This window comes from Eurosta solidaginis, chromosome 3, assembly GCF_040869045.1.
Source record: "Eurosta solidaginis isolate ZX-2024a chromosome 3, ASM4086904v1, whole genome shotgun sequence".
Taxonomy (NCBI): Eukaryota; Metazoa; Arthropoda; class Insecta; order Diptera; family Tephritidae; genus Eurosta; species Eurosta solidaginis.
Genome location: NC_090321.1, coordinates 120,125,941 through 120,152,496, shown reverse-complemented (window position 1 = coordinate 120,152,496; position 26,556 = coordinate 120,125,941). Strand labels below are relative to the sequence as shown.

Here is a 26,556-nt window from a genome sequence, read left to right as displayed (position 1 = left end):
AAAAATCCTCTTTTTCTGAAAAACCGGTTGTATGGAGGATATATGCTATAGTGGTCCAATCCGGCCGGTTCCGACAAATGTCTAATCGGACACCCAAATACACCTGCTCACCAAATTTTATCAAGATATCTCAAAAATTGAGGGACTAATTTGCATACAAACAGACAGACGGACAGACGACAGACAGACAGACGGACATGGCTAAATCAACTCAGCTCTTCATTCTGATTATTTCGGTATACTTAATGGTGGGTGTATCTATTTTCCTTTAAGGACTTACAATTTTGGGTTTCGTGACGAAATTAATATACCATTTCATTTTCATGAAAGGTATAATAAAAACAAACAAGAAAACACATAAACTCTTAGGGCATCATTCTGTATTGCGAACGATAGCTCAGGCGAACGATTCGTCTTTTGACGATTTCGTCTAGCAATGGTATTCTCTATCACTTTCGTTCGGCCTTTACGTTTCTTACGCTATGCCAAAGTGTAGGCGAAAGCATTTGTCAAATGATATGTTGCCATATGTATTTTATTCACAAACTTAATAAAATCACTTAAGTTTTTTCACTCAATTAAATAAATCTGGAAACAAAATTGATTTGTTTATTTTGGGTTTGTTTACATTTAAAAAAAATAAGAAAAATTATTATAAATTATTATTGGTTTTCGGGAAATTGTGCGCCAACGCCGTTTGAGAGCAAAATTTATGCAGCTGCCGTATACATTATAACCGAATGGTATCGTGAAGCCCAGCTTCGGGTAGAACGCAGAAATTTGCGTGATAACTTAAATGTATTGGACCTATCGGACTCTGAGTAAGTGTATATTTACAAATTGGCATGAATAGTAACAGCATCTTACCACAGATTTGTTGCAAATTTTTGGGTGAGCAAGGAAGTGTTTAGACATATATATGACGAAATGAAAATGCATATGCAAACCTCGTTCCGTAACACTCACTTGCCAGTACAGTTGAAACTATCAACATTTGAAGCCCATTTTTGTAAGAAATGGATAGTTTTCCAAAAAACTGAGGATGAGGAGAACAGCATGAAGGAACATTTTTTCAACTTATGTGGTATCCCGGGGGTCATAGGATGTGTCGATGGAACCCATAGAGGATAAAGTCACCTGGCGATCATATTAGGCATTTATACCATAACCGAAAAGGATATTACAGTTTAAATGTCATGGTGGTAAGTATTAGTGAATTTATTGTTTTAGTCTATCCCTCTCTTTCTGTAGATTTCTTCTTACTATATTTGTAAACCTAGCTCCTTCTGTATCCTTTTCCTCTCCCTCCTGTTTTACTTCCTCTTATTTCTTCAGTTATTTTTTACTCCAACCATGATTCTTTTATTTGGAAACAGAGCGTATTCGAAGAGCAGCTTAGATGTGCTTACAACAGTGGAAGAACTAACTCCTGGCTTCTCGGTGGGCTTAAAATAAATAATATTAGTGTTAAATACTTTATTGAGTTTCATCTCTGAACAGGCGATTCCGGCTATCCACTACAACCATATTTAATGACACCTTTCCGCACTCCCAGTGGCGCATTGCAGATTCGATATAATGAAAGACATAAAAAGGGTAGAAATATTATTGAATGCTGCATCGGAGTGTTGAAGAACAGATTTCGGAGTATAATAGACTCACGTGGACTGCATTACTCTACGGAAAAGGCAAAGCAAATCGTTAATGTATGTTGTGCAATTCATAATACCTGTATTTTTTTTAAGCACCAGTTACCTTTTCCGCCGTTAATTGAGGATGATAACAGCAACAGCGCAGTTGTGGAAGATATGCAATCACTTGCTACAAATATTCGGCTACAAATCGCAGAAAATTTGCAATAAATAAAGTTTCATATATTCACACATTATTCGCTTTCTTTTCTAAGTAAACAGGTTTGAAGACTGGTTGGTATATACTTGAAAAATTATCCTTCCTTCGCTTACCTTTTTTTCCTCCTCGTGCTTGTCCTACTCTTCTTCCTTCTCTTCCCCTTCATATTCTTCCTCCTCCTCTTTTTCTACTCCTGTTCCCACTCTTCCTTTTCCTCTTATTCCTCTCTTCCTCTTCCTACTCTTTCTCCTCCTCTTTAGCTCCCGCTTTTTCTTCTCCTTTTCTTTTTCCTGCTCTTCCTATTACACCTCTTCCCACCCTTTCCTTTCTTCCCCTCCACTTTCTCCTCTCCCTCGTCGTCGCCCTGCTCTTCTTTCTCCTCTTTTTCTGCTTCCTATTCTTTCTCCTCTTTCCCACCATTCCCTTCCGCGTCATCTTTCCCCACATTCTGCTCCTCTTCCTACTCCTGCTCTTCATTTTCCTACTTTCTTCCTCTTACTCTTCCCACTCTGTCTCCTCCTTATTTCATTATCTTCTTCCATTTGTCTATTAAAACTTTTTAAAGATGGGCCATGATCCTGCTAATTCCTAATTTGAGAAAAAGGAAAGATTATTGTTGTAGGTGGAATACATACTGGGAAAACTCTAATAGTAATTAAGACGAGTGTTATTTGTAAGCCTTATTTATTTTGAGCTCCATGGACTAGCTGATGGTTCGATGACGCCGCTGTCGCTCATTTCTTGTATGATTTGATTCACAACTTCCCGCTTCGCCAGTGGAACAATACGTGGAGCTTGACGGATCGGCCTCGCATCTCCAGTGTCACTTTGATGTTTCACAACGTTGGTGCGGCCTGGTTTGGAGCTATTTTGGTCAAATATGTTAGCGTACTTTAGGAGCAATTGTTTTGCCTTACTCTGATAGTGTAGTATTGCGTGGAATTCACCTCACTTCAAACACGCTTAACATTACAAATATACGTTCATATCTAATTGACCCAGATAACTACCATGAGTTCATTCGCATTTGCCAAGTCGCCCAATATATTGATGCGTCATACCAAACTGCTCAAGCGGGAATCATATTGACACTATGTGGGTCAATATAATAATTTACTGACAAACCATTCCTCACTATATAGGTTAAGAACTTTTGTATAAATAGTAATGAATTTCGTCAATAAAGAACAATTGCTATCCAACGCTACTCATCAGCGTTCGTCTCTTAAGCATTTTGTGTAACTTTCTTTACAATAGTCTTCCTCTAGCCCCTCCACCCATGCCGTGATGTCATTCGAAAGATCAGTATTACTAGTTGAAACGTATTCCTGCCGCTGTTCACAGTTAATAACTACTTCAGCCTCTTGGCATCTTCCCATTATAGCTCCTTTGGTCAGTTTGAGTGGTGACTTCAACTCATTGAGTACTCTTACCGGAATACATCCATCGTGTTTTGTCATAGCCAGGGTTTTTCCTACAAGGACGTTCGGTGCTGATTTGTACGCTGCTTCGACAACCCACAATTTGTTTGTCCCACAATCTGTTTGTCCCACAATCTCCATCAACCTTTGCCCAAATTACTGCTTCTGATTTTGGTGGTATTTGCTGCCTCTATTCTACCAGCACTCGTTTACTGCTGTAGTCTCTCTCGTACCCGAAATTAAGTGGCACATCCATGTTCTTATATCGCATCGTCTTGCTTTGCATGTCGATCTTGATGCCTTGTTCGATTAAGAAGTTCACTCCAATTATGATTTTATCAACAATCTCTGCCACTATAAAATTTTGTACTGCCGTGATATTCCCAATTGCGACTTCACATGCTACTTCTCCTAGAACGGTGGTGTCTTCTCCCGTGGTTGTACGCAATCTTGCTCCATGCAATGGTCTCATCTTCTTGTTGACTAAATTCGCTCGAATGATGGAATGAAATGCACCCGTATCTGCAGTCAGGAAACGTTCCTTTCCATCCACATGTCCTCCGACAGTAAGATTGCTTGACCTTCTTCCAATTTGCGAGATAGAGATTACGGGGCATTCAATTGAGGGAGCCAGCTGTCTCCCCTTGCGACTGACTCGCTTTAGTTTAGCGATCCACCCGCATTGTTGGAACTATTAGGAACGGTACTGCAATGACGTGTAATGTGGCCTGGGTTGCCGCACTTGAAACATTTCATAACTCCAGAGTTTTTCTGTTGTGATCCCTTCAGTGCTTCCAAAATTGTGTCCACTCAATCTGGCCTTTCTACTTCCACACGATGGGCTTTGTACGCTGGCTTACTCAAAAGTGAGGCAGTTTCCTGAGTCAGTGCATGGGATACCGTTTCAAAAAATTTTGGATTTGGGTTCCCATATGTAGCTCGTTTTGTTCCGACATCCCGAATTCCATTTATAAAGCTCTGTATTTTAACCCACTCGGTGTATTCCACAGGTGCGTCTGCATTTGCTAGATGAGCCAATTTTTCAACATCCGACGGAAACTCCTGCAAAGTCTCATTCGCTTTTTGGTAATGGTTTTGCAAATCAATTTGGTATATCTGATTTCTATGCTCGCTTCCATAACGTATCTCGACAGAGGCCATCAATGCCTCATAGTTGTTCCGCTCTCCTTCGGGAATCGTCTGTAGGATTTCGGCTGCTGGTCCCTTCAATGCTACGAATAGAGCTGCAACTTTATCTTCAGCGTCCCAGTTGTTCACTGCTGCGCTCTTCTCAAAATGTAGCTTAAAGACCTGGAAAGGAACCGAACCGTCAAAGGACGGTGTTTTTACCTTTGGATTGCTTGCTGAAACAGCTGGGCGATTTAATTGCAGCTCCTGTATACGACCTCTCAAAGCATCAACCTCAGCTTCGATTTTTTCCTCAAACTGCGTTATTTTCTCGTCCATACGCGCTTCGAGTTTTGGTGATATACGCGCCTCTTGTTCATTCAGTTGTGTTTCCATCTTTGATGTTATGCGTATCACTTGCGATTCCAGTTGGGATGCCATACGTGTTTTTTGTTCTTCCAGTTGAGAAGACATTTGTCTTTCCTGGGCTTCAATCTTGGATGTTATACGGTTCTCCTGGGATTCCAGTTGTGATGACATTTGTGACGATATTTGGTTCAACACTGCTAGTATCGCGTTAGTGTCAACACTTGCCAATGGATTCGGAGTCTCTATCTTCTCCTCCATTTTAGTCGCTGACTCTTCTACATCAGGATAAAAGACATATCGTCCACATTAATTCCTTCCTACCCCAATAGTTCTCATAGCCGTGCTTGAAGTTCGATCTAATGCCGGTTGGATTCAATCCACGGTTCTCCAACTCCTTTTTCAGTTGCTGGATCCTTAATTCACTTAGCTTGCCATGTCCAAGTTGTATTCGAAATCTTCAGAATTTATTCAACAATTCCTCTTCTGACACCAATTGTAACGAATTTAGTGAAACTCCGCTTATTTCACACCTTCTACTAACGTTCGTATCGCTAAACTGTTGAATAAATAACTCCAATATTCAATAATGCAAAATGGTCTTTATTAGAGTACTTCACAATAACACTTCTACTTCGCAACCAATCGCGTGCTTAAATCAAACTGAATACTGATTACTCACCTTTAACTCCTTTTATACTCTCTGATGTCTCGTTCGCATACTTCTAGGCGCTTCTTCTAGAATTTACTACTTATTTGCCAGCTATAAAATACAGGTGCACGATTATAGCTTCTCGCGTAGCCATATACCGATGATTGCATACTTTTGTGAGTAGCTCAGATATATGCATGTGTTTGTTCTTTTCTCTCCGCTACTTGTACGTACATATGTGTAGACATTATGATTGATTTGTTTATGTACATACATGTGACTGCTTAGTATCGGCTTAGAGATGATAGTATGCCTTAGTGTTGCTAATATTCGTCACAATATATATAGACTACCTTTACCCACCGTACGTTTTAACGCCCGACATCGTATGAATGTTGCGTTATTTTTTCTGTTTTGTTTGTTGATAATTTAGTTTATTGTTCTGTAAATATAATTGAATTTTGCACGCATATTTGGAGAAATTTTCGTTTAAAACATTTTATTATTGTATCTTATTGTAATGCAGGTGAGTACACAGTATTTTTGATTTTTTGGTTCGGTGCAAAGATAAACAAATTTTTTGGCGTTCCAACTCTAGAGCAAGCAACATATAGCTGGCCGTGGGAAAAACACGGACTCTATATTTAATCCTGCAACTGTAAGCGATTGTCCTTGTGCTTTATTGATTGTAATTGCAAAAGCAAGGCGTACAGGAAACTGTAACCGCTTAAAATTGAATGGCAAATCTGTAGGAATCATTGGGATCCGTCGTATGAGCACACTTTCACCTTTGCTTTTACCGCTGATGATTGTTGCTTCGATTACATTCGGCATTAATTTCTAAGCGCAAAGTGTGGTTCCATTGCACAATTTTGGTGGGTATAAATTCCGAAGAAGCATGATTGGTGAGCCAATTTTCAAAGTTGATATATGCGCAGGCATTCCAGGTGGTTCTAAAGAGTTTAGAAATTCAATTGGATAAATCACAATTTTATCTTCACCTGTAACTGTGTCGATCGATTTATATTTCGTCACTTCACCAGGAAATTGGTTTTGAATACGATAATAGATTTTGTTAACATGATCGTTTTTGGGAGCTGAGATAGTTCCTTCGCATAGCCAAAAAAAAAAAACGTTTAAGTTTAAAATTCTTAATTCTGAAATATAAAAAACTTTCGTCTTGATCGAAGGAACCTACAGCCAAAATTTTGTGATGATTGAAATATGGGAAACATGTTTTCATAGGGAACACACACACAGAAATTGATTTTTATAGAAGATGTAGATATACTGAAGCTAACAAATTTTTTAAACGGCGGCAGATTACTAAACGTCCAAAAGGCATAACAGCCAAACTCAACAATCCTGTCAAATTTTAGGTGTTAAAATACCTTAAGTTTGTACGGCAGCCATAGTTCTAAATAATCCCATTTGTAGGGAAGGTGCAACGCGCCTTTTTCCCCATTCCACATTTTACTGGAAGTGTTAGGACTTAACTTCATTTAGCTCCTTACCAATTTTCATTATCCTACCATTACTACATCCAGAGGTATGCAGTATGATATATTCCACTTGTATGGGAGGTGCCACGCCCCCTTTTTCTCAATTCCACATTTTCTTGGTGGTGTTAGGGATTGACCTCATATAGCCCCTTACTGAATTTCAATGTTCTGGCATGTATACCTTCAAAGTTATGCAGTACCAAAGATTCCATTTGTATGGGAGGTGACACGCCCCTTTTATATATCGAAATTATTTTTAGCCTAAAACCTTCCCCTTGATCGAAGGAACCAATAGCCAAAATTTGGTGATGATTGAAGTGTGGGAAATACGTTTCCATATCTAACATACACACAGAATTTGATTTTTATATATATAGACTAGAAGACCCGGCAGACGTTGTACTGCCTCACTTTGGTCCATACGGGCTCTAAGTTCGGTCAATCTGCAAAACTTTAAAGAAATGTTTACCTCATAACCGATTTTGTCCATTTTCGGTCTAACAATGTGGGGTTATTAGAAAAAATGTATATCGGACACATCAGATCCTGCTAGAGTGATGGCTCCAGAAGCGTAGGAAAACGCTTGGTCAAAAAATTGGCGGTGCCACATACATTTCAAACATTTTTTAAACAACTGTTTCGTTGTTAATACATTTTAGAAGTAAAATAGCATTGACATAAAGTTGTTTTTCGCAAATATATTGCGTTTTATATTCGCCTACGAACCTTTTAAATATCTTTTGTATAAAAGTGGGCGTGGTCCTTAACCGATTTTGTAAATTTTTACTAGTTTCCTTCCTTTTGACAAAAGTAACTAGTTTACCAAGATTTGTGATGACAACTTAAAACTTTTTTGATTGATGAACAATAATATTTGAAAATGTAATTTCTTCCGAAGTGTGCAATACCAAGGCAAAAAGTTTAGTTAGTGGCTGAAGCTGCATTACTTACTGAATAATCACGTTTTTTGCGATTTCCCAAAGTGGTATACATATATATGTATAAATAGTAGGCATGTTTATCGTCCGATTTTGCTCATTTCATTGAGTGCCAATAAAATGAGTGACGCATAGAGCCCCGGGCACCTTGCCTGCAGGCCGTATGGTCATAGTAATATAGCGACTTCTAATAAAAGACATGCAGACAATGTAGTGTCATGCCTGAGCTCCGAAAGAGACCATGGGGCCACAATTCAGTCGCAAGGTTCGGACAAGCATGCGGAAATGACAAAACATACCAAACACATGTACCGATGGCTCCAAATTAACAGAAGAGGTCAGGTCTGCTGTTCACTCCGTATATCCAGAAATAAGTAGACCCCTCAGAATGTCTGATCACTGCAATGTCTTTCTGGAGGGAACTGTAGCCGTAAAGAGGGCTGCAGAAATACATAGATTAAAATCCGTCGATTAAGCTCTATGGACTCAAAGAAATGCGCGAGCGCTTTCTGGCGTCAATTGACAGTAGACAGGCTAGACGTCGTGTAAACAGACGGGCACAGAAACGCAATCCTGACATGCCGCCCATTTCCATCACCACCACAGAAGTTAATGAAGTCATTAGGAAATCCAAGCCCTCTTAATCGATTAGCCCAGACGGTATAGCTATGCCAATGCCGAAAACCCTTGGCGATTAGGGAGTAAGCTACCTGACGCACGTTTTTCTCGGCTACTGTTCGAAAACGGACTATCTCAGAAAAATTTTAATAACGCCATATTTCAGAATTTGTTTCAAAACGCCTTATCTCATAATTCGGTTTAAGAACGCTCTATTTCAGAACTAGTTTCAAAAACGCCCTATCTGAGCTCAAATTCAATTTGTCTTGACATTACGTCAGGCGTTGCTTTACTGAATTCTGAGATAAGGTGTGTTTGAAACAAATTCTGAAATAGGGGGTATTCAAACGTTTTCTGAGAAAAAAATATTAACATGAGTTTGGAGCAACTGTATATGTGTAATTAATGTATTATTTTGTGGAAATTCCAAAGCCTCCGAACTTGGGTCCTCACTAAACAACGCGCCTGATAATAGATAGTAGATGGAATGAATTTGATAAGCAGTAATAAAGGCTTTAAAAACTACAAAATACCTAATTATTAAATTCGCTGATCCAAATTACTATGTAATCTAACTAGTAATTTGTCTTTTTTTAGGTCAAAGAAGCAGAAGATTGTTATAATACGGCTTTGCGTCTATGTCCAAATCATGCAGATTCTTTAAATAACTTAGCAAATATCAAACGTGAACAGGGATATATTGAAGAAGCTACGCGTTTGTATTTAAAAGCTCTCGAGGTTTTTCCAGACTTCGCAGCTGCACATTCGAACTTAGCTTCAGTACTTCAACAGCAGGGGAAATTAAAAGAGGCTCTAATGCATTATAAAGAAGCTATACGCATTCAACCGACTTTTGCAGATGCATACTCAAATATGGGGAATACATTAAAAGAGCTTCAAGATATCAATGGCGCTTTACAATGCTATACACGTGCTATTCAAATAAATCCTGCATTTGCTGATGCACATAGTAATTTGGCAAGTATCCACAAGGACTCCGGTAATATACCCGATGCAATTCAGTCATATAGAACCGCGCTCAAATTAAAACCAGATTTTCCGGATGCTTATTGCAATTTAGCTCATTGCTTACAAATAGTATGTGATTGGACAGACTACGATGCCCGAATGAAAAAACTTATAAGCATAGTAGCGGAACAGCTTGAAAAAAATCGTTTACCTTCTGTTCATCCACATCATTCTATGTTATATCCACTATCCCATGAGTTTCGTAAAGCCATCGCCACCCGCCATGCAAATTTGTGCTTAGAGAAAATTCATGTATTGCATAAACCGCCTTACAAGTTTTCCCGGGAACTGTCAGTCGACGGGAGGTTGCGTATTGGCTATGTCAGCTCAGATTTCGGCAATCATCCCACCTCACATCTTATGCAATCTATACCAGGACTTCACGATAAAACATGCGTTGAGATATTCTGCTATGCTTTAAGTTCTGACGATGGAACTACCTTTCGATATAAAATTGTACGTGAAGCTGAACACTTTGTAGACCTCTCGCAAATTCAGTGCAATGGCAAAGCCGCGGATCGCATTTATTCTGATGGAATTCACATATTAGTGAATATGAATGGATATACCAAAGGCGCACGCAATGAAATATTTGCGTTACGTCCTGCTCCAGTGCAAGTTATGTGGTTGGGATATCCGGGAACTAGTGGTGCTAGTTTTATGGATTATATTATAACTGATTCTGTTACTAGCCCCTTGGAACTTTCCTCCCAATATAGTGAAAAACTTGCATACATGCCAAATACTTATTTCATAGGGGATCACAAACAAATGTTTCCCCATCTTAAAGAACGTATTATTGTATGCGACAAACAACAATCGTCTGTGGCAGACAACGTTGCAGTCATAAATGCTGCTGACTTATCGCCCTTAGTGGAAAGTGCAGATGTCAAAGAAGTCCGAGAAATTATTAATGCGCAAAAGCCTCTCGAAATAACACACAAAATAGCAGAATTACCAAGCACAACTCAAATTGCTTCAATGATTGCTTCTGGCCAAGTGCAGACATCTCTTAATGGTATTGTTGTTCAAAATGGCTTAGCCACGACTCAAACAAATAACAAAGCAGCAACAGGAGAAGAAGTACCCCAGAATATTGTTATAACAACTAGGCGGCAATATTTACTACCAGACGACGCAATAGTATATTGTAATTTTAATCAACTATACAAAATCGATCCACAAACATTACAATCGTGGGTAACAATACTAAAAAATGTGCCGAATTCGGTACTATGGTTACTCAGATTTCCTTCGGTCGGAGAACAGAATATTAAAAAATCTGTTGAAACATATGGTATGTATACAATTTTATAAATCTAGGGTCTAGATGATTTCTACAGTAAATTGGTAAAGAATAATATATTATTACAGTCCGCAAGACTTGAAGGCGTACGATTATTCAAAAAAAAAAAGAAATGTGTTTCGAGAAAAAGAACCCAAAGTGACAAATTAATCAATATAAGTACGAAGTTTAGCGAAATAGTCGAGAGCAATGGTACTATGATTAAATTAGCTAATCAATAACATCATTTGAATCACGTTTGCCACTGTGGTAAATTTGGACCAAAAATTACACTTTCCAACCCCGTGTGGCACGCTGGTCCAATTTAAATTTTGGTTCTTTTTAGGCAGTAGCCACGCTTTGGTACTTTTCTTCCTTTCCAACTGTGGTCAGAATGCACAACATTGCCCCAAAATTTGCTTGTTTGAGCGCACTGTCGATTGCAATTGACTTTCATTCACCCACATATAATTTTCCATTTACTTCAATGGGCTTCTTACCATATTTGCTCGCGGTGTATTGCACAGATCCAAAAATTGCTCAATCATTAAAATTTAGCAGAACAAAGGCTTTTCAAGTAGCAGATAATATAGGCAAGAGAGAAATTGTTGATGAAACACGGATTTATCACAAAAAAAAATATTGTTTTGGTGGCTAGATGTTTCGATCGGCTATCAACAACTTTTTATGATAGAGTTTCGTTACTAGTTGAGTTTAATAAGAAGGATGACAATGCACCACCATCAACAAAAAGAAGAATAAACAAACGGTAAAGTTTTGTGGGATTATGAACAGAATCCTGACTTGCTTTGTTGCTACAGTGGAGTCAGAATTCAACGTGTCAGCCAGTGCGCAGCTGAGGTAAATAAAATCAAGTGCAAAGAGGTTAGAGTACAGAGATGTTGCACGCGCGAACCTCAGTGTAAAGCAGCGAAGAGTAACATAATTCTAGTAGGGCACTTTCATCATACCACAAACTTTAACACAATTTTTAACAATTTAAGCACACGAAATACACTTATTGGAGTTTTGGAGGGAAAAATGGAATCTCTGAACAGATTAGCAGAATAAAAAATGTACAAATAATCGTTAAACAATATATACAGACAGTGGTAGTTCAACAAATTGTGCTGTGGTGAGTGGTGAAAGTGTCCTACTACAATTTTGTGAAGCTTGCTTCACACTATTTTCCGCGCATGCAACATCTTCGTATTCCAACGTCTTTGTCAAGTGTTCCTGAAAGTTGACTGCACTCACTTATCTTTTTCATTTGCGGTGTTATTCGCTTTGGCAGATAAGCTGAAGAGACATGACCGCCACGCGTTTAGTTTACATACATTTTTAATGCTTATTAGTAACGTATTATTAGAAAATATCCTTTTAGTATAATTAATGTATAAGTTTGTGATAATTTATATCCATAATGCCAACACCGTATAAATAGTTTACAGCAAACTTGCTGCAGATAGATGAAATGATAGCATGCTGTGGTGGGTGTGGCTATATTTTCTGCATTCAATGTAGTTACATAAAAAGAAACGAGTTACAAATCTCGAAAAATTTTAATTTAAAATCGTTCTGCAATAAAGATAGATACATTGAGATCAAGGATCATATATTTATGAAGATTTGTTCTTAATTAAAAAGCAGCGTCCGAGCAAATTTCAACTCCCTCTACTTCTACAAGAGTAATTAAGTTATTAGCAACTTTAAGGCAGATAATGAGATTTTTAACACTAAGTTGACATTTCCACAGGTCGTTAAATCAAATGAGAACAAAATCGTTATTAAACCAAAATTCAAAAAAAGAAAGCTAAGGTAACTAAGGAAGCTTTAGAGAAAGTTGTTGAGCCCACAGATGGCCTTGTCAGAAATATTAAAGAGATAAAAAAGGGGCTATAATTGTGGAATGTAGAAAGAAGGAAGCTTGTAAGCAAGTGCGTCTGAAAGTGCAATAGGAAAAGGTTGTGAAGCGGAGGAAAAAAATAAAGGTGAGGTAAAAAAAAGTTAAGATAGTTGCATAGCTGAAAAAATTAGCAATGATCGGTTAATAGAGTGTTTAAGGAATCAGAACGATTCATGTGCAGAAAAAGAGTCCGTTTTGAAAGGTGGCGGCCGCCGTGGTGTGGTGGTAGCGTGCTCCGCCCAGCATACCGAAGATCCCCGCCCCGGCCAAAGCAACATCGAAATATAGAAAAAAGTTTTTCAATTAGCAATTGTTTTTGTTTTTATCGGCCTATTGATAAATGATTCAAGGTTCGATTCTTGCTCAAGGCCAGAACAATAATTTTTTTCTAGTGATAATTATTGTTATTTTTAAATTTTTCTAAATTTGAAAATTGTATTTTTTTTTGGAATAGTAAGTCAATCATGAAAAATTAAAAAATAACAATAATTATCATTAGAAAAAATTATTGTTCTGGCTTCGAGCTCGAATCGAACCTTGAATCGGTTTTCAATTAGAAAAGTGGGGTTGCCTCTCGGCAATGATTTGGCAAACACTACGAGTGCATTTCTGCCATGAAAAGCTTCTCTGTGAAAACCCATCTGCCCTGTAGATGCCGTTTGGAATCAACATAAAACAAGTAAGGAAAGCTAAGTTCGGGTGTAACCGAACACTAGATACTCAACTGAGAGCTTCGGAGGCAAAATAAGGGAAAACCACCATGTAGGAAAATGAACCTAGGGTAACCCTGGAATGTGTTTGTATGGCATGGGTATCAAATGGAAGGTATTAAAGAGTATTTTAAAAGGGAGTGGCCCATAGTTCTATAGGTGGGCGCCTATTCGAGATATCGCCATAAAGGTGGACCAGGGGTGACTCTAGAATGTGTTTGTACGATATGGGTATCAAATGAAAGGTGGTAATGAGTATTTTAAAAGGGAGAGGGCCTTCCTTAGTTCTACAGGTGGACGTCTTTTCGAGATATCGCCATAATGTACGATATTGGTATCAAATGAAAGGTGGTAATGAGTATTTTAAAAGGGAGTGAGCTTTAGTTCTATAGGTACACGCCTTTTCGAGATATTGCCATAAAGGTGGACCAGGGGTGACTCTAGAATGTATTTCTACGATATGGGTATCAAATGAAATGTGTTAATGAGTATTTTAAAAGGGAGTGAACGCCTTTTCGAGATATCGCCATAAAGGTGGACCAGGGACGCCTCTACAATGTGTTTGTACGATATGGGCATCAAATTAAAGGGATTAATGAGGGTTTTAAAAGGGAGTGACCCTTAGTTGTATATGTGAAGGCGTTTTCGAGATATCGGCCAAAATGGGTGACCAAGAACATCATTTGTCGGGTACCGCTACTTTATTTATATATGTAATACCACGAACAGCAATGATTCCAAGGGCTTTTAATTTCGCCCTGCAGATCTTTTTCATTTGCTTCTACTTAATATGGTACGTGTCACACCCATTTTACAAAGTTTTTTCTAAAGTTATATTTTGCGTCAAAAAACCAATCTAATCACTATGTTTCATCTCTTTCGTATTTGGTATGGAATTAGGGCATTTTTTCATTTTTCGAAATTTTCGATATCGAAAAAGTGGGCGTGGTCATAGTCGGATTTCACCCATTTTTAGTACAAAAATAAAGTGAGTTCAGATAAGTACGTGAAGTAAGTTTAGTAAATATATATCGATTTTTGCTCAAGTTATCGTGTTAACGACCGAGCGGAAGGACAGACGATCGACTGTGTATAAAAACTGGGTGTGGCCATTTTCACAGAAAACAATTACCGTCATAGAATCTATGCCCTTACCAAATTTCACAAAGATTTGTAAATTTTTGTTCGACTTATGCCATTAAAAGTATTCTGGACAAATTAAATGAAAAAGGGCGGATCCACCGCCATTCTGAAATTTTCTTTTATTTTTGTATTTTGTTGCACCATATCATTACTGGAGTTGAATGTTGACGTAATTTTCTTATATACTGTAAAGTGTGGGCGTGTTCGTCATCCGATTTTGCTAATTTTTATTTAGCACACATATGGTAATAGGAGTAACGTTCCTGCCAAATTTCATCATGATATCTACAACGACTGCCAAATTACAGCTAGCAAAACTTTTAAATTACCTTCTTTTAAAAGTGGGCGGTGCCACGACCATTGTCCAAAACTTTACTAATTTTCTATTTTGCGTCATAAGGTCAACCCACCTACCAAGTTTCATCGCTTTATCCGTCTTTGGCAATGAATTATCGCACTTTTTCGGTTTTTTGAACTTTTCGGTATCGAAAAAGTGGGCGTGGTTATAGTCCGATTTCGTTCATTTTAAATAGCGACCTGAGATGAGTGCCCGTGAACTCACATACCAAATTTCATTAATATACCTCAAAATTTACTCAAGTTATCGTGTTTACGGACAGACGGACGGACATGGCTAAATGAATTTCTTTTTTCGCACAGATCATTTTGATTTATAGAAGTCTATATCTATCTCGATTAGTTTATGCCGTTAGGGGTACCGTTATGCGAACAAAATTAATATACTCTGTGCTCTGTACTCTCTGCTCAGCTGAGTATAACAAGTAGATCCCGCCCCGTTGTAGAAAACATTAATAGGAGCACGATGTAAGTTGGAAGAGAAGCTCCGCCTCTTCGGACAATGTACGTCAAGTACGATTAAATGTGTTAACTCTTGCGAACTGGTGGAAAACAAAATTAGATGTCAATCAACATGCTTTCAGTAAAGATTGCCTAAAGTACAAAAAAACACGTGCAGTTAAAATATAAAGTGCGCGTTTAGCAATGAGCATTAAATGAGTTGAACTGCAAATATTTATGTAAATACAAATAGCATTGTTGCTTTTAAAGGTGGGCTAAAACGTCTTATCGAACTTCGCAAACCACATTTGATTCTTTGTTCAGAAAGCAGTTCTTCAGATCAAATAACAAACCAAGAGTTACAGATATCTACATATAAACCTTTACGGTGTAATTCACATTCACCGCAGACATTCAAGAGGTGTTTTAGTATACGTACATGACTCAATAGAGTACAAGTTTACAATTATACTATTAACAATAAGTAAGGAAGGCTAATTTCGAGTGTAACCGAACATTACATACTCAGCTGCCAAATTACAGCTTGCAAAACTTTTAAATTACCTTCTTTTAAAAGTGGGCGGTGCCACGCCCATTTTCCAAAATTTTACTAATTTTCTATTCTGCGTCATAAGGTCAATCCACCTACCAAGTTGCATCGCTTTGTCCGTCTTTGGTAATGAATTACACGAATTACACGACTCTAAAAAAAAATGTTTTCTTTGGCCTAAAGTTTATTTTATAATTATCTGTTTTATTATAAACAAAAACGAAAAGAAAATACCTTTTTTCATGGCGCTTGAGTGATAACTAAACAGCGATCAGGTGTTTTGTACAAATCTAGAATAACCTAAAATATCGTCGGGAAAGTGTAAATATGAAGCTGATGCTTTTTGTTATACATATATGTGGGCAATTTATCAAAGTTCGAGATATAAAATATCAACTAAATACATATCTCATCCTCTGTGAAGCCTACGAAGCATATTTTGGCTGTCCTGTTTGGAATCAATACAAGACATGGGCTCCACATGTTGCTTGTAGTCATTGTAAAAGATGTTTGGAAGGCAAGCAAATTTTATTGAAATAGTAAATAAAATAAAGTAGACATATTGATTTCTCTTTCTATATTTTAGGTTGGTAACGAGATGAGAAAAGATCTATGAAATTTGCAACACCAAGAACCTGGCGAGAACCAAAAGACCACGTTAAAGACTGCTACTTTTGCATTGTGAATCCGAGTAAAAGATGTAGAGGTGAAAATGCAAAACCAATCGAATATCCTGATCTTTAATCTTTTTCTGCTCCAGTTACACGCTATCTGACACGAAAATTATCGCCGAGAAGTGGATCATCTCTTAGTTCTTATAAAAGCAATGCCGATAAGGAGTTTTTACCGACACCAGAACAATGCGGAAACAAGAAAAAAAAGCTGAAACTCAGAAGAAAAAAAAATAAGAGGCTGAATATACATTGGGGCGCCGCGGGTGTTGTTGCGACACCCGGTGCTTAGACCCACCCTCAATAACCATGGCCACCGACGCACCTATATATCTCGGTGGCCCCTTACCTGTGTTCCTAAGTGCCTTCTAAATAAACAAGAATATCAGCATTCCCATCTAAAAGTATAAATTTTTATTTATAATTAATTATTAACAAAAATCATCATCAATTTTGAAAGTTTAATCTAAAAGATATTAGAATTGGCATACTTATGTAAGAAATAATTATTTTTCTTTTTAATTTTGGAGTTGGTAAGAATAAAAAAAAATTTTAGGTATGGAAAATACAAAATATTAGGTAGTAATAATGTAAGCAAACTGGTATGTATTTGGAATTTCGCAACCGTGTACAAATTGGAGGCTTGTTCGGATTTTCGATATTGATTCCGTCAATCAGAATCAGTTTTTTTTTTTGTACATTTAAATTTATTTTGTTTTATTTTAGTTTCTTTTACTTGAGTTTGCCTTATTCCCCCCCCCCCCCCCCCCCCCTCCATTCTTTTTTTTGTTGTTTTGTTGATTCGATTGTATTTTATTTAATTCTATTTTATTTTCGCCTTAGTTTATCTATTTTTAGTTGATTCATTGTATTTTATTTTAATTTATTTGTGTGTAGCGGACGCACCGCTTTTATCAAAATTGTCTGGTTTTATATTTTTTTTTGCTTAGAGATACGGACGCACCGCACCCTTCCAAATTTGTAATGTATTGCCCTCGGACGGACCGGGAATAAAAAAAAGTGATGTGACACTTGCTCACGGACCCACCGCTTTAGAAAAAAAATTTTTATCATATTTAACGCGGACGCACCACTTAAGAAAAGTAAAAAATTTTAATTTTTTGTTGTATTTCCCTCTTGATGAAGCCAACTGTAGGGCAGAGTGGGACTAAAACCAAAAAAAAAACTTACAAGAAGTTATTTAATTTTGGCAACTGTTTTGATAATCAGAAACATTAAAGCAAAAAAAGTTCCTGTTTCTGTCCGACCCTGACCCACAGTGTCTACCTATAGACTTACACATATGCGTATATGTATCTTAATTCATTTAACCCTTAGATAAAGTAATTTAAATTATTATGAATATAATGTAGAGTATTTTTGTAATAATCTCGAAAGTAATAGCAGGGATGAGAAAAAAAATTTATGTAATATAAAATATGTCTTAAGTGTAATCTGTATGAAAAATGTAATTTTAACCAAATGTGTATGAATGGTTTAATTAATTTGTATGTATTGTATGCATGTAGACGTTAAAAAATTGTATTATTTTTTTTTGCAAGTTGCCTAAGCTGGTTCTATCCGGGTTTCTGTTCACAAAATTTCAGATCGTGTATATATATTAATATAATGATAATTAGTATGAACACCTTGCATGAGGTCTAGTGAAATAAATGTGTAAATTCGTTTTCAACATTTTAGCTCCTGCTACCTATAGTTTTTTTTTTTTTGAAGTTGGAGTTGTCAAGCGAATAGCTAAATACTTTTCAAATATTAATTCCAAGTTTAAGACTGCATATGTTATTCATATCTTACATTCCAAACAAGCAAGGTAAAGGAAAGTAAGTTTAAAAAAGTTTACGGAAATAGATGTTAGGCTTACAAAAAAAATTGATTTACAAAAGCGCTTGAGAAAAGAAAACTTAAAATAATCGAAGTGGAACGCTGGCTAGAAGTTTAAAAACGTAAGCCTACATAAACTTTTAAAAGAAAGCAATACATTTCGCTTTTGTTTATAAACTAAATTATTAAAACATCCGGTTTCAACGATTAGAAAGGATTACTGAAGAAAATTAACATCGAAAGCGTTTGTACTTTGCTTATTTTATAACTTGCTTAAAGTTACTTCCAAAAAAAAAAAAAACATTTACAAAAATGCTTGTTAGGATGTATCCTTAAATTTAGTGTTTGTATAATTGCTAATTTTGGTAAACTGATATATAGATAAACCGATAGTTCCTAACTACGCTAGCAGCGACTCACCCGGTAGGCTAATACCTACTCAACCCGTAAGAGGCTGTCCTATGCCTCTGCCGACGTGGTTCTGGAGATGTTGTTGTTTTTGGTGTTGCTGTAGCCGGGTTTTGCAGCAGGCGTATGTTCGGCGACCCTGCTGTTGTTGTCGTAGCTGGTGCTCTTGCAGCAGGCCTATGTTCGGCGGGCCTGCTGTTGCTGTTGTAGCTGGTGATATTGGTCGCTGGTTATGCCAGGTTGAAATACGTCGGGCCTATAAGACGCGGCATTCTAGTTGTTGGTGTCTAAGATTTGGTGATTCGGCGGGCGAATAGTTTTTTTTTAATTATATTATTTAAGTGGACTGTGTGTTATTTTAGAGAGGGAGGTTGATATGCACCTGTTACACCTTGTATTTATTCATTGGGGGCGAGCACGGGGGGGCTCCAAGGTATTGGCTGCGGGTTGAGCCAGTTTGTTTTGCTTTGAAAAACCCCGCTTTGGGATAAAAAACTTAAACTATGTCTTTAGAATATTTCAATAACCAGTTGAGAATTACAAGCACACTCAATGGCTAATGAAACAAAGGAACGAAAAATGTTCATAGTTTAAGTCACTTAAACAGTTGGTATGGCTGGTGGTTGCGGGTAGGTCTGGTGGTTGTTGGGCTCGTGGTTGGCGCTATTGATGGATTTGCACTTGTGGTTGGCGCCACTGAAAAAATGTCATTGTTTGTGAGTGTTCACGCAAATTCTCTGGTGGTCTAGCAATCCAGGCATTCATTTTTAATTTATGCACTTCTTAGGATCGATGATCTTTCTGGAATGTCCCAAAATCACGGTTTTTCTCTCAGACATTCGTATTTTTTTCTGATTGGGTTTTCTGCTTAATTACTTGGTATTCACCAAGTCTCTGTATTTGTTGACTCCACCCCAAAGCACTAAAAATGATTTTCCTTATATTTTACGAAATTACCTCACCTCATGTCCAAGCCAAAACCGAAAAGAAAGCATTTTCGTCCATGCTTCCGCTATAGATCATCCCGATCAATCGATAACCCGGTGTTTTATCGCTATATCGTTTCGTTCAACCCCTTGGTTGGCTCATATCCCTGCCGCACGTATCATGTTCAGATTTCAAAGTCGTCGTGTTGATGATAGGCGTATGGGGCTTAGAGGAAACAACTTTTGTGTCGTCAGAGAATTATGCGCTAAGTTAAACGGACTTGCCAATAGAACTAGCTTAAAGCGCTGTAAAAAAAATATTCTCCATCACGGCATTACCACTGTGTTGATTATGTTTTGCTTTTGCCATCTCTTTTTGACAATCTCTATACCAGTGAAATGGAAGAAACAAAATCAGCTGATGAGATGAAATTCTTGGCGATTCCAGCCGCACGAAATTAGCAAGGAAAGTGTTTAACCACCCTAGACAACCATGAGTGAGAGTGAATCCTAACCCTTTCACCTATCGCTATGCAACTAGTACTTCGTACTTGTCGATGAAGCGAAGAGGAACCGGTAGGAAGCCACCTTCAGGAACCTCCGATGTCAGTTAACGTGGGGCACGACTCACCCCTAAGATAAGAGTCTCAAAGTTCTACCGCGAAGCTACAGGAGGTCCATCAAAAAATAAAGTAAATCAAGTCAATTGGTAAATTAATTTTGTTTCTTAGTTAAAAGGCCTTGCGGGAATTAGACATATGTTATGGAGAACTCGTCAAAACTCCGTATGGTATTTTCTAGTGGTTATCGCCCCCACCGAAAGGCTCAAAATAAAATATATATATAGACATTTTAATGAAGGAGTACTCGTCAAGACTCCGTAAAGCTAGTCCAACCCGAGTTTGGACTGCCAGGTTGGTAACGGTTCTCGGTGAGAACGCGTGTGAACCCCCTATGAATATCGTTGCTCGGGGAGAATACTGGGCGAGTTGTCCCCGACCGCCAAAACGCCCAGATGAGGTATAATTAAATTTGTAAGTTTAAGGAGAAAAAAGCAATTTGTAAATTTGGTAAAAAAAATTCTGGTAGATTATTGTGGAGGAATATCCGAATCAGGGAAGCGACCTATCAATTTGCCGTTTAGGTCTTCGAGATCGTACAATACATTGCCTATTTTTCGGAGCACTGGACACTTAAGATATTTTGGCAGGAATTTGGCGTTAATGCCCTGCTTGAAGTTACTTAAAGCAAAGTTTTTCCTGAAAACTTCCTGACCTTCCTTGTTGTTGATTTGCCTAGAGCGCTTGTTATAGGTGTTTATTCCCCTACCCTTTGCCTGATCTAAATTCCTACGGGTTTGTTCACGAATATGAGTCAACTTGTCGGCTCTTTTGCTATTGTAACCTGATCTTCCCTAAGGCTGCCGAGTTTCTCTAAAATATTGTACGCTGGCGCATGTTGAACCATGTTTTGACATAATGCAAAGTATGGAAATCGCTTCTCAAAGCTGATAAATTCTCTGGTATATGCTTATCCCAATCGGTATGGTCTGGTTTATCCTTCAGGAAAATTCTTATTTTGGAAACAATTTCTCTGTTAACTCGTTCGGATGCGTTGGCCTGCGGTGAGTATAACCCTGTCCTCGCGTCCGTCACCCCATAATTTTCTAGAAATCGTTTCATTTCCTTCGAGATAAACTGTTTACCATTGTCACTATGAATAAACTCAGGGACCCCTACAGCTGGAAAAATGTCTGAAGCGAAGTAATTTATAACAACAGTTGTGGCTCTCTTCATGGGCTAAATATACTTTGAAAGATGGCCCAATACTATAAAAAGAAACTGATTTCGCCGCTTAGATCTCGGATAAGGCCTTAGGAAATCGGAATATAAACGCTAAAATGGCCTTTCCGAAGTGTAGGTACTGCCTATAGGTGGCCTGGACTGTTGGTTGGTAGGTTTTACGAGGTTGCAAGTATCACACTTACTCACGTAGTCTCGAACGCCCTTAACTTGCTCTGAAATATTTTTGCCACCATGGTAACTCTGGGTGGCGTCATGTGCCAATCTCACGGCTTTCTCCGTCAGTCCTTTCGGTAACCACGGCCGCCATAACGAATCTTCTTCCCCTTCCACCCCCTTACGAAATTTAACTCTCTTGAAAATTACACCATCCACCACTCGTAAGTCCGGAAGCGACTCCTCGTTTTCGGTGACGGTCCTAATCAAATCTAGATATTCGTTACTGTTAAATTCAGGGGAGACTAAATCTATTTCCCCGGGTGTGGCAGTGAAAATCAACTCGTCGGCATCCAACTGCGAAAACGCGTCGGGTACTACATTCAGGGTGCCTTTGCGATGCTCCATTATAAAATCGTATCTTTGCAGTAGGAGTGACCACCTCGCCAACCTCCCGCTCAAGTACTTTTACGTCATCAGCCACTTCAGACTGGAGTGGTCAGTGATAATCCGAAACCGTAATTCTTCAATATAGGGTCGGAAGCGCTTCACGCAGACTATGGCGGCGAGACATTTCAGCTCGGTTATCGTATAATTGCGTTGAGCATTATTCAATTTCTGTGAAACCAACGCGATTTGATGCTCAGCGCCCTCGTCATCGACCTGGAATAACACCCCGCCAACACCTATTTTGGAATCGTCGCATTGAATTATAAATTTTTTAGAAAAGTCTGGTTGGGACAAGACCGGAGCGGATCTCAAGGATACCTTAAGCTTTTCGAAGGCATCTAATGCTTCGGGGGTAAGTTTGAATGGCCATGCCGATTTTCGAAGACAATGCGTTAGGGGACCTGCTAAGTCAGCAAAATTGGTAATAAATGCCCTGTACCAATTTGCCATACGAACGAACCTACGCACCTGACGAGGAGATTTCGGAATTGGGAAATTCTTCACGGCTTCTATTTTCCCTGGGTCTACCTTTAAACACCCGCTACCTATCAGGTATCCTAAGTATCGAACGCGAATCCTTCAGCCTCCTCAATAGGCCCTTAATGTGAGGCAGCGGGTATGAGTCTCTCTTAGTTACCGCGTTGACCTTTCTGGAATCTATGCACAACCTAACTTTACCTGGTTTCGGGACCAGTACTACAGGACTACACCACGGAGAGTTCGATTCCTCGATAACTCCCATTTCAAGTAGCCTGTTTATCTCGCTAAAAGCTTCGGCTTGCCTTGGTGGCGAAAGAGGGAAATGTTTGCTTTTTATAGGAGCCGCATCACCAGTATCAATATTATGCTCCACTAACTCCGTTTACCCCAGACCTAACTTTTCAAATGAAGGAAACGTCTCTATGATCATTTGTAAATCTCTTTTCCGGGTTGGTGACGAATCATCCATGCACTCTACACTTTGGAATATTTCGGGAGGTAACGCAAGTGCTCTCCAAAAATCAACCCCGAAGTAAGCTTCTTGGAGAAGCGAGGGAACAAGGTAAAAACGAATAACCTTAGTGGTATTTTTGAAGGTGACCGGTAAAGATATCGAGCCTAAGATTTTCTGCTTGTTGCCACCCGCGGTATATATGAACGCATGTAGGGGAGGATAATCGAAGCCGTTATCTTTTAGGAATTCTTCACAATTCTTCCCCAAGATGGAGACGTTGGCTCTCGAGTCCAACAACCCCACAATAAAACTGTCTTTGATTTTTGCCTTAACGAGAGGTCTTGCATCCTCCGTAAGCAGTAGCGTGGTGGTTTGCAGCAATCTACGCTCATGTGCTCTCGGGTTATATATTTTCCTGCACCTCAAAATATTTTCTAATACCGGTTGATTTCCAAAAATCGCATGTCTTACTCGCTCGAACCTATGTTCCCTTTCTACTAAATTAAATAGAAAATGCGTTTGGCAAGCGGCATCCCTATGCTGGCGTTGCAGATTTCTGGTCGGTTCACCAATCGCGGGTGAGGACATTGGACAATCTGAATCGGAACTACTGGAATTATCTGTACAGTCAGGAAATGTTACTATTACCTCGCCAGGGTGCCACTACTCCTCGGAAGCTCAACCTGCAACCCTGTACCTGTGAGAGACCTACCCTCTGGTTCAGCACACGGGACGACGCCTCGAGCACCGGCTGGTATGGGGCTATGACGCCGAGCGAGGTTCCCCCGTCTTCCCGCTCGGGTACTGGTTCCCATGCCTACGATGGTCCCTAGGGCATTTTGGAGTAAATACTCACCTATGCCCACATTAAAAACAAAACGGATTCCTAATGGGTTCCTCACCGTAAATATATGAATGCCCAATAGCCTGATAATTCCAACACTGGATTCCTGAATAGTCCTGTTTCAGCTTCGCAGTCCTTGTCCTTCATCCTCATGTCCGGGGTTATCGTGCGGGCCTCGTTCACGTGACGTCCCGAGTGAGTGGTTCCCAATATCTTGCTTTCCTTCAACACTTGTTCCCCTTTGCGTGCTACATCGCCTAGATCATGAAGGGTTCTCACTTCCGCGTTGAAAAGCATCAGCTTAAGGCTACTGTTGACGTTCCTTTTTATGAAGTCAATCGGTAAGGCCTCTGACATTGGTTCTCTTAGGCGCGCATTTAAGGAGACTATGTCCGTGTGGAACAGGTAGCACATAGCACTCACTTAGCTTCTACTTACGCATGGTAATCTCCATCATGATCTCATGATCACTTTTCATAGTACCAAATTCTCTTTTTAGTGAATAGCACAAGAATGCATAAGTCGCGTTTAGGTTTTGTTTCGTAAACAATCAGTACCACTCTTCGGCCCGCCCAGAAAGGAATAGGTGGAAACTAGCCATTATTAGGTCGTCAGAGAATTGTGTACGTTCACACAGGGTATCTAGCTTAAACAGGAAATCCGCGACGCTCCCAGTACAATCGAACGATATTTTCCACTACTGGGGTTTTACCACTATGCTGCTCGAAGCAGGGTTCGTTGGGGTTACAGCCGCTGGAATTAGGTCACGTTCCGTTCTACTCGCGTTCCTGTTAAAATTCATCGATTGTTGAGCAGACTCGAGAGCTGAGCCGAATATATATAGGGGGCGCCGCGGGTGTTGTTGCGACGCCCGGTGCTTAACCCACCCTCAAAACCATGGCCACCGACGCACCTATATTTCAGTGGCCCCTTACCTGTGTTCCTAAGTGCCTTCTAAATAAAGAAGAATATCAACATTCCCATCTAAAAGTACAAATTTTTATTTATAATTCATTATTAACAAAAATCATCATCAATTTTAAAAGTTTAATCTAAAAGATGTTAGAATTAGCATACTTATTTATGTAAGAAATAATTATTTTTCTATTTAATTTAGGAGTTGGTAAGAATAAAAAAATTTTAGGTATGGAAAATACAAAATAGTAGGTAGTAATAATGTAAGCAAAGTGGTATGTATTTGGAATTTCGCAATCGTTTACAAATTGGGGGCTTGTTCGGATTTTCGATATTGATTCCGTCAATCAGAATCAGTATATTTTTTTTGTACATTTTAATTTATTTTAGGGTATTTTACTTGAGTTGGCCTTATTTTCGCCTTTTTTTGTTGATTCTATTGTATTTTATTTAATTTTATTTTATCTATTTTTAGTTGATTCTATTGTATTTAATTTTAATTTATTTGTGTGTAGCGGACGCACCGCTTTTATCAAAATTGTCTGGTTTTATATTTTTTTCTTGTTTATAGATACGGACGCACCGCATCCTTCCAAATTTGTAATGTATTGTCCTCGGACGCACCGGTATTAAAAAAAAGTGATGTCACTCTTGCTCACGGACGCACCGCTTTAGAAAAAAAATGTTAATCATATTTAACGCGGACGCACCGCTTAAAAAAAGTAAAAATTTAAATTTTTGGTTTTCGTATTTCCCTCTTGATGGAGCCAACTGTAGGGAAGAGTTTGACTAAAACAAAAACAAAACTTATAAGAAGTTATTTAATTTTGGCAACTGTTTTGATAATCAGAAACATTAAAGCAATCAATCAATGAAAAAAAAGTTCCCTGACCCACAGTGTCTACCTATAGACTTACACATATGCGTATATGTATCATTTTAATTCATTTAACCCTTTGATAAAGTAATTTAAATTATTATGAATATAATGTAGAGTATTTTTGTAATAATCTCGAAAGTAATAGCAGGGATGAGAAAAAAAATGTATGTAATATAAAATATGTCTTAAGTGTAATCTGTATGAAAAATGTAATTTTAACCAAATGCGTATGAATGGTTTAATTAATTTGTATGTATTGTTATTGTTAAAAAAATTTATTATTTTTTTTTGCAAGTTGCCTAAGCTGGTTCTATCCGGGTTTCTGTTCACAAAATTTCAGATCGTGTATATATATTAATATAATGATAATTAGTATGAACACCTTGCAAGAGGTCTAGTGAAATAAATATGTAAATTCGTTTTCAACATTTTAGCTCCTGCTACCTATAGTTTTTTTTTTTTTTTAAGTTGGAGTTGTCAAGCGAATAGCTAAATACTTTCAAATATTAATTCCAAGTTTAAGACAATAGGAAATAGATGTTAGGCTTACAAAAAAAAATTGATTTATCGTTTACAAAAGCGCTTGAGAAAAGAAAACGTAAAATAATCGAAGTGGAACGCTGGCTAGAAGCTTAAAAACGTAAGCCTACATAAACTTTTAAAAGAAAGGAATACATTTCGCTTTTTTTAATAAACTAAATTATTAAAACATCCGGTTTCAACGATTAGAAACGATTACTGAAGAAAATTCACATCGAAAGCGTTTATACTTTGCTTATTTTACAACTTGCTTAAAGTTATTTCCAAAAAAAAAAAAAAAAACATTTACAA

The 26,556-nt window shown here is 38.2% G+C and overlaps 1 protein-coding gene across 3 annotated transcripts in view; it reads left to right on the top strand.

The window, feature by feature from the left end:
- sxc (O-linked N-acetylglucosamine (GlcNAc) transferase sxc) overlaps positions 1 to 26,556 on the top strand; it is a 1,061,542-nt gene that overhangs the window by 587,437 nt on the left and 447,549 nt on the right. For all 3 annotated transcript variants that reach the window (XM_067773008.1, XM_067773007.1, XM_067773009.1), the window contains exon 7: positions 9,074 to 10,802. In XM_067773008.1, the coding sequence (XP_067629109.1) occupies positions 9,074 to 10,802 (1,729 nt within the window). The remainder of the gene's footprint in view (positions 1 to 9,073; positions 10,803 to 26,556) is intronic.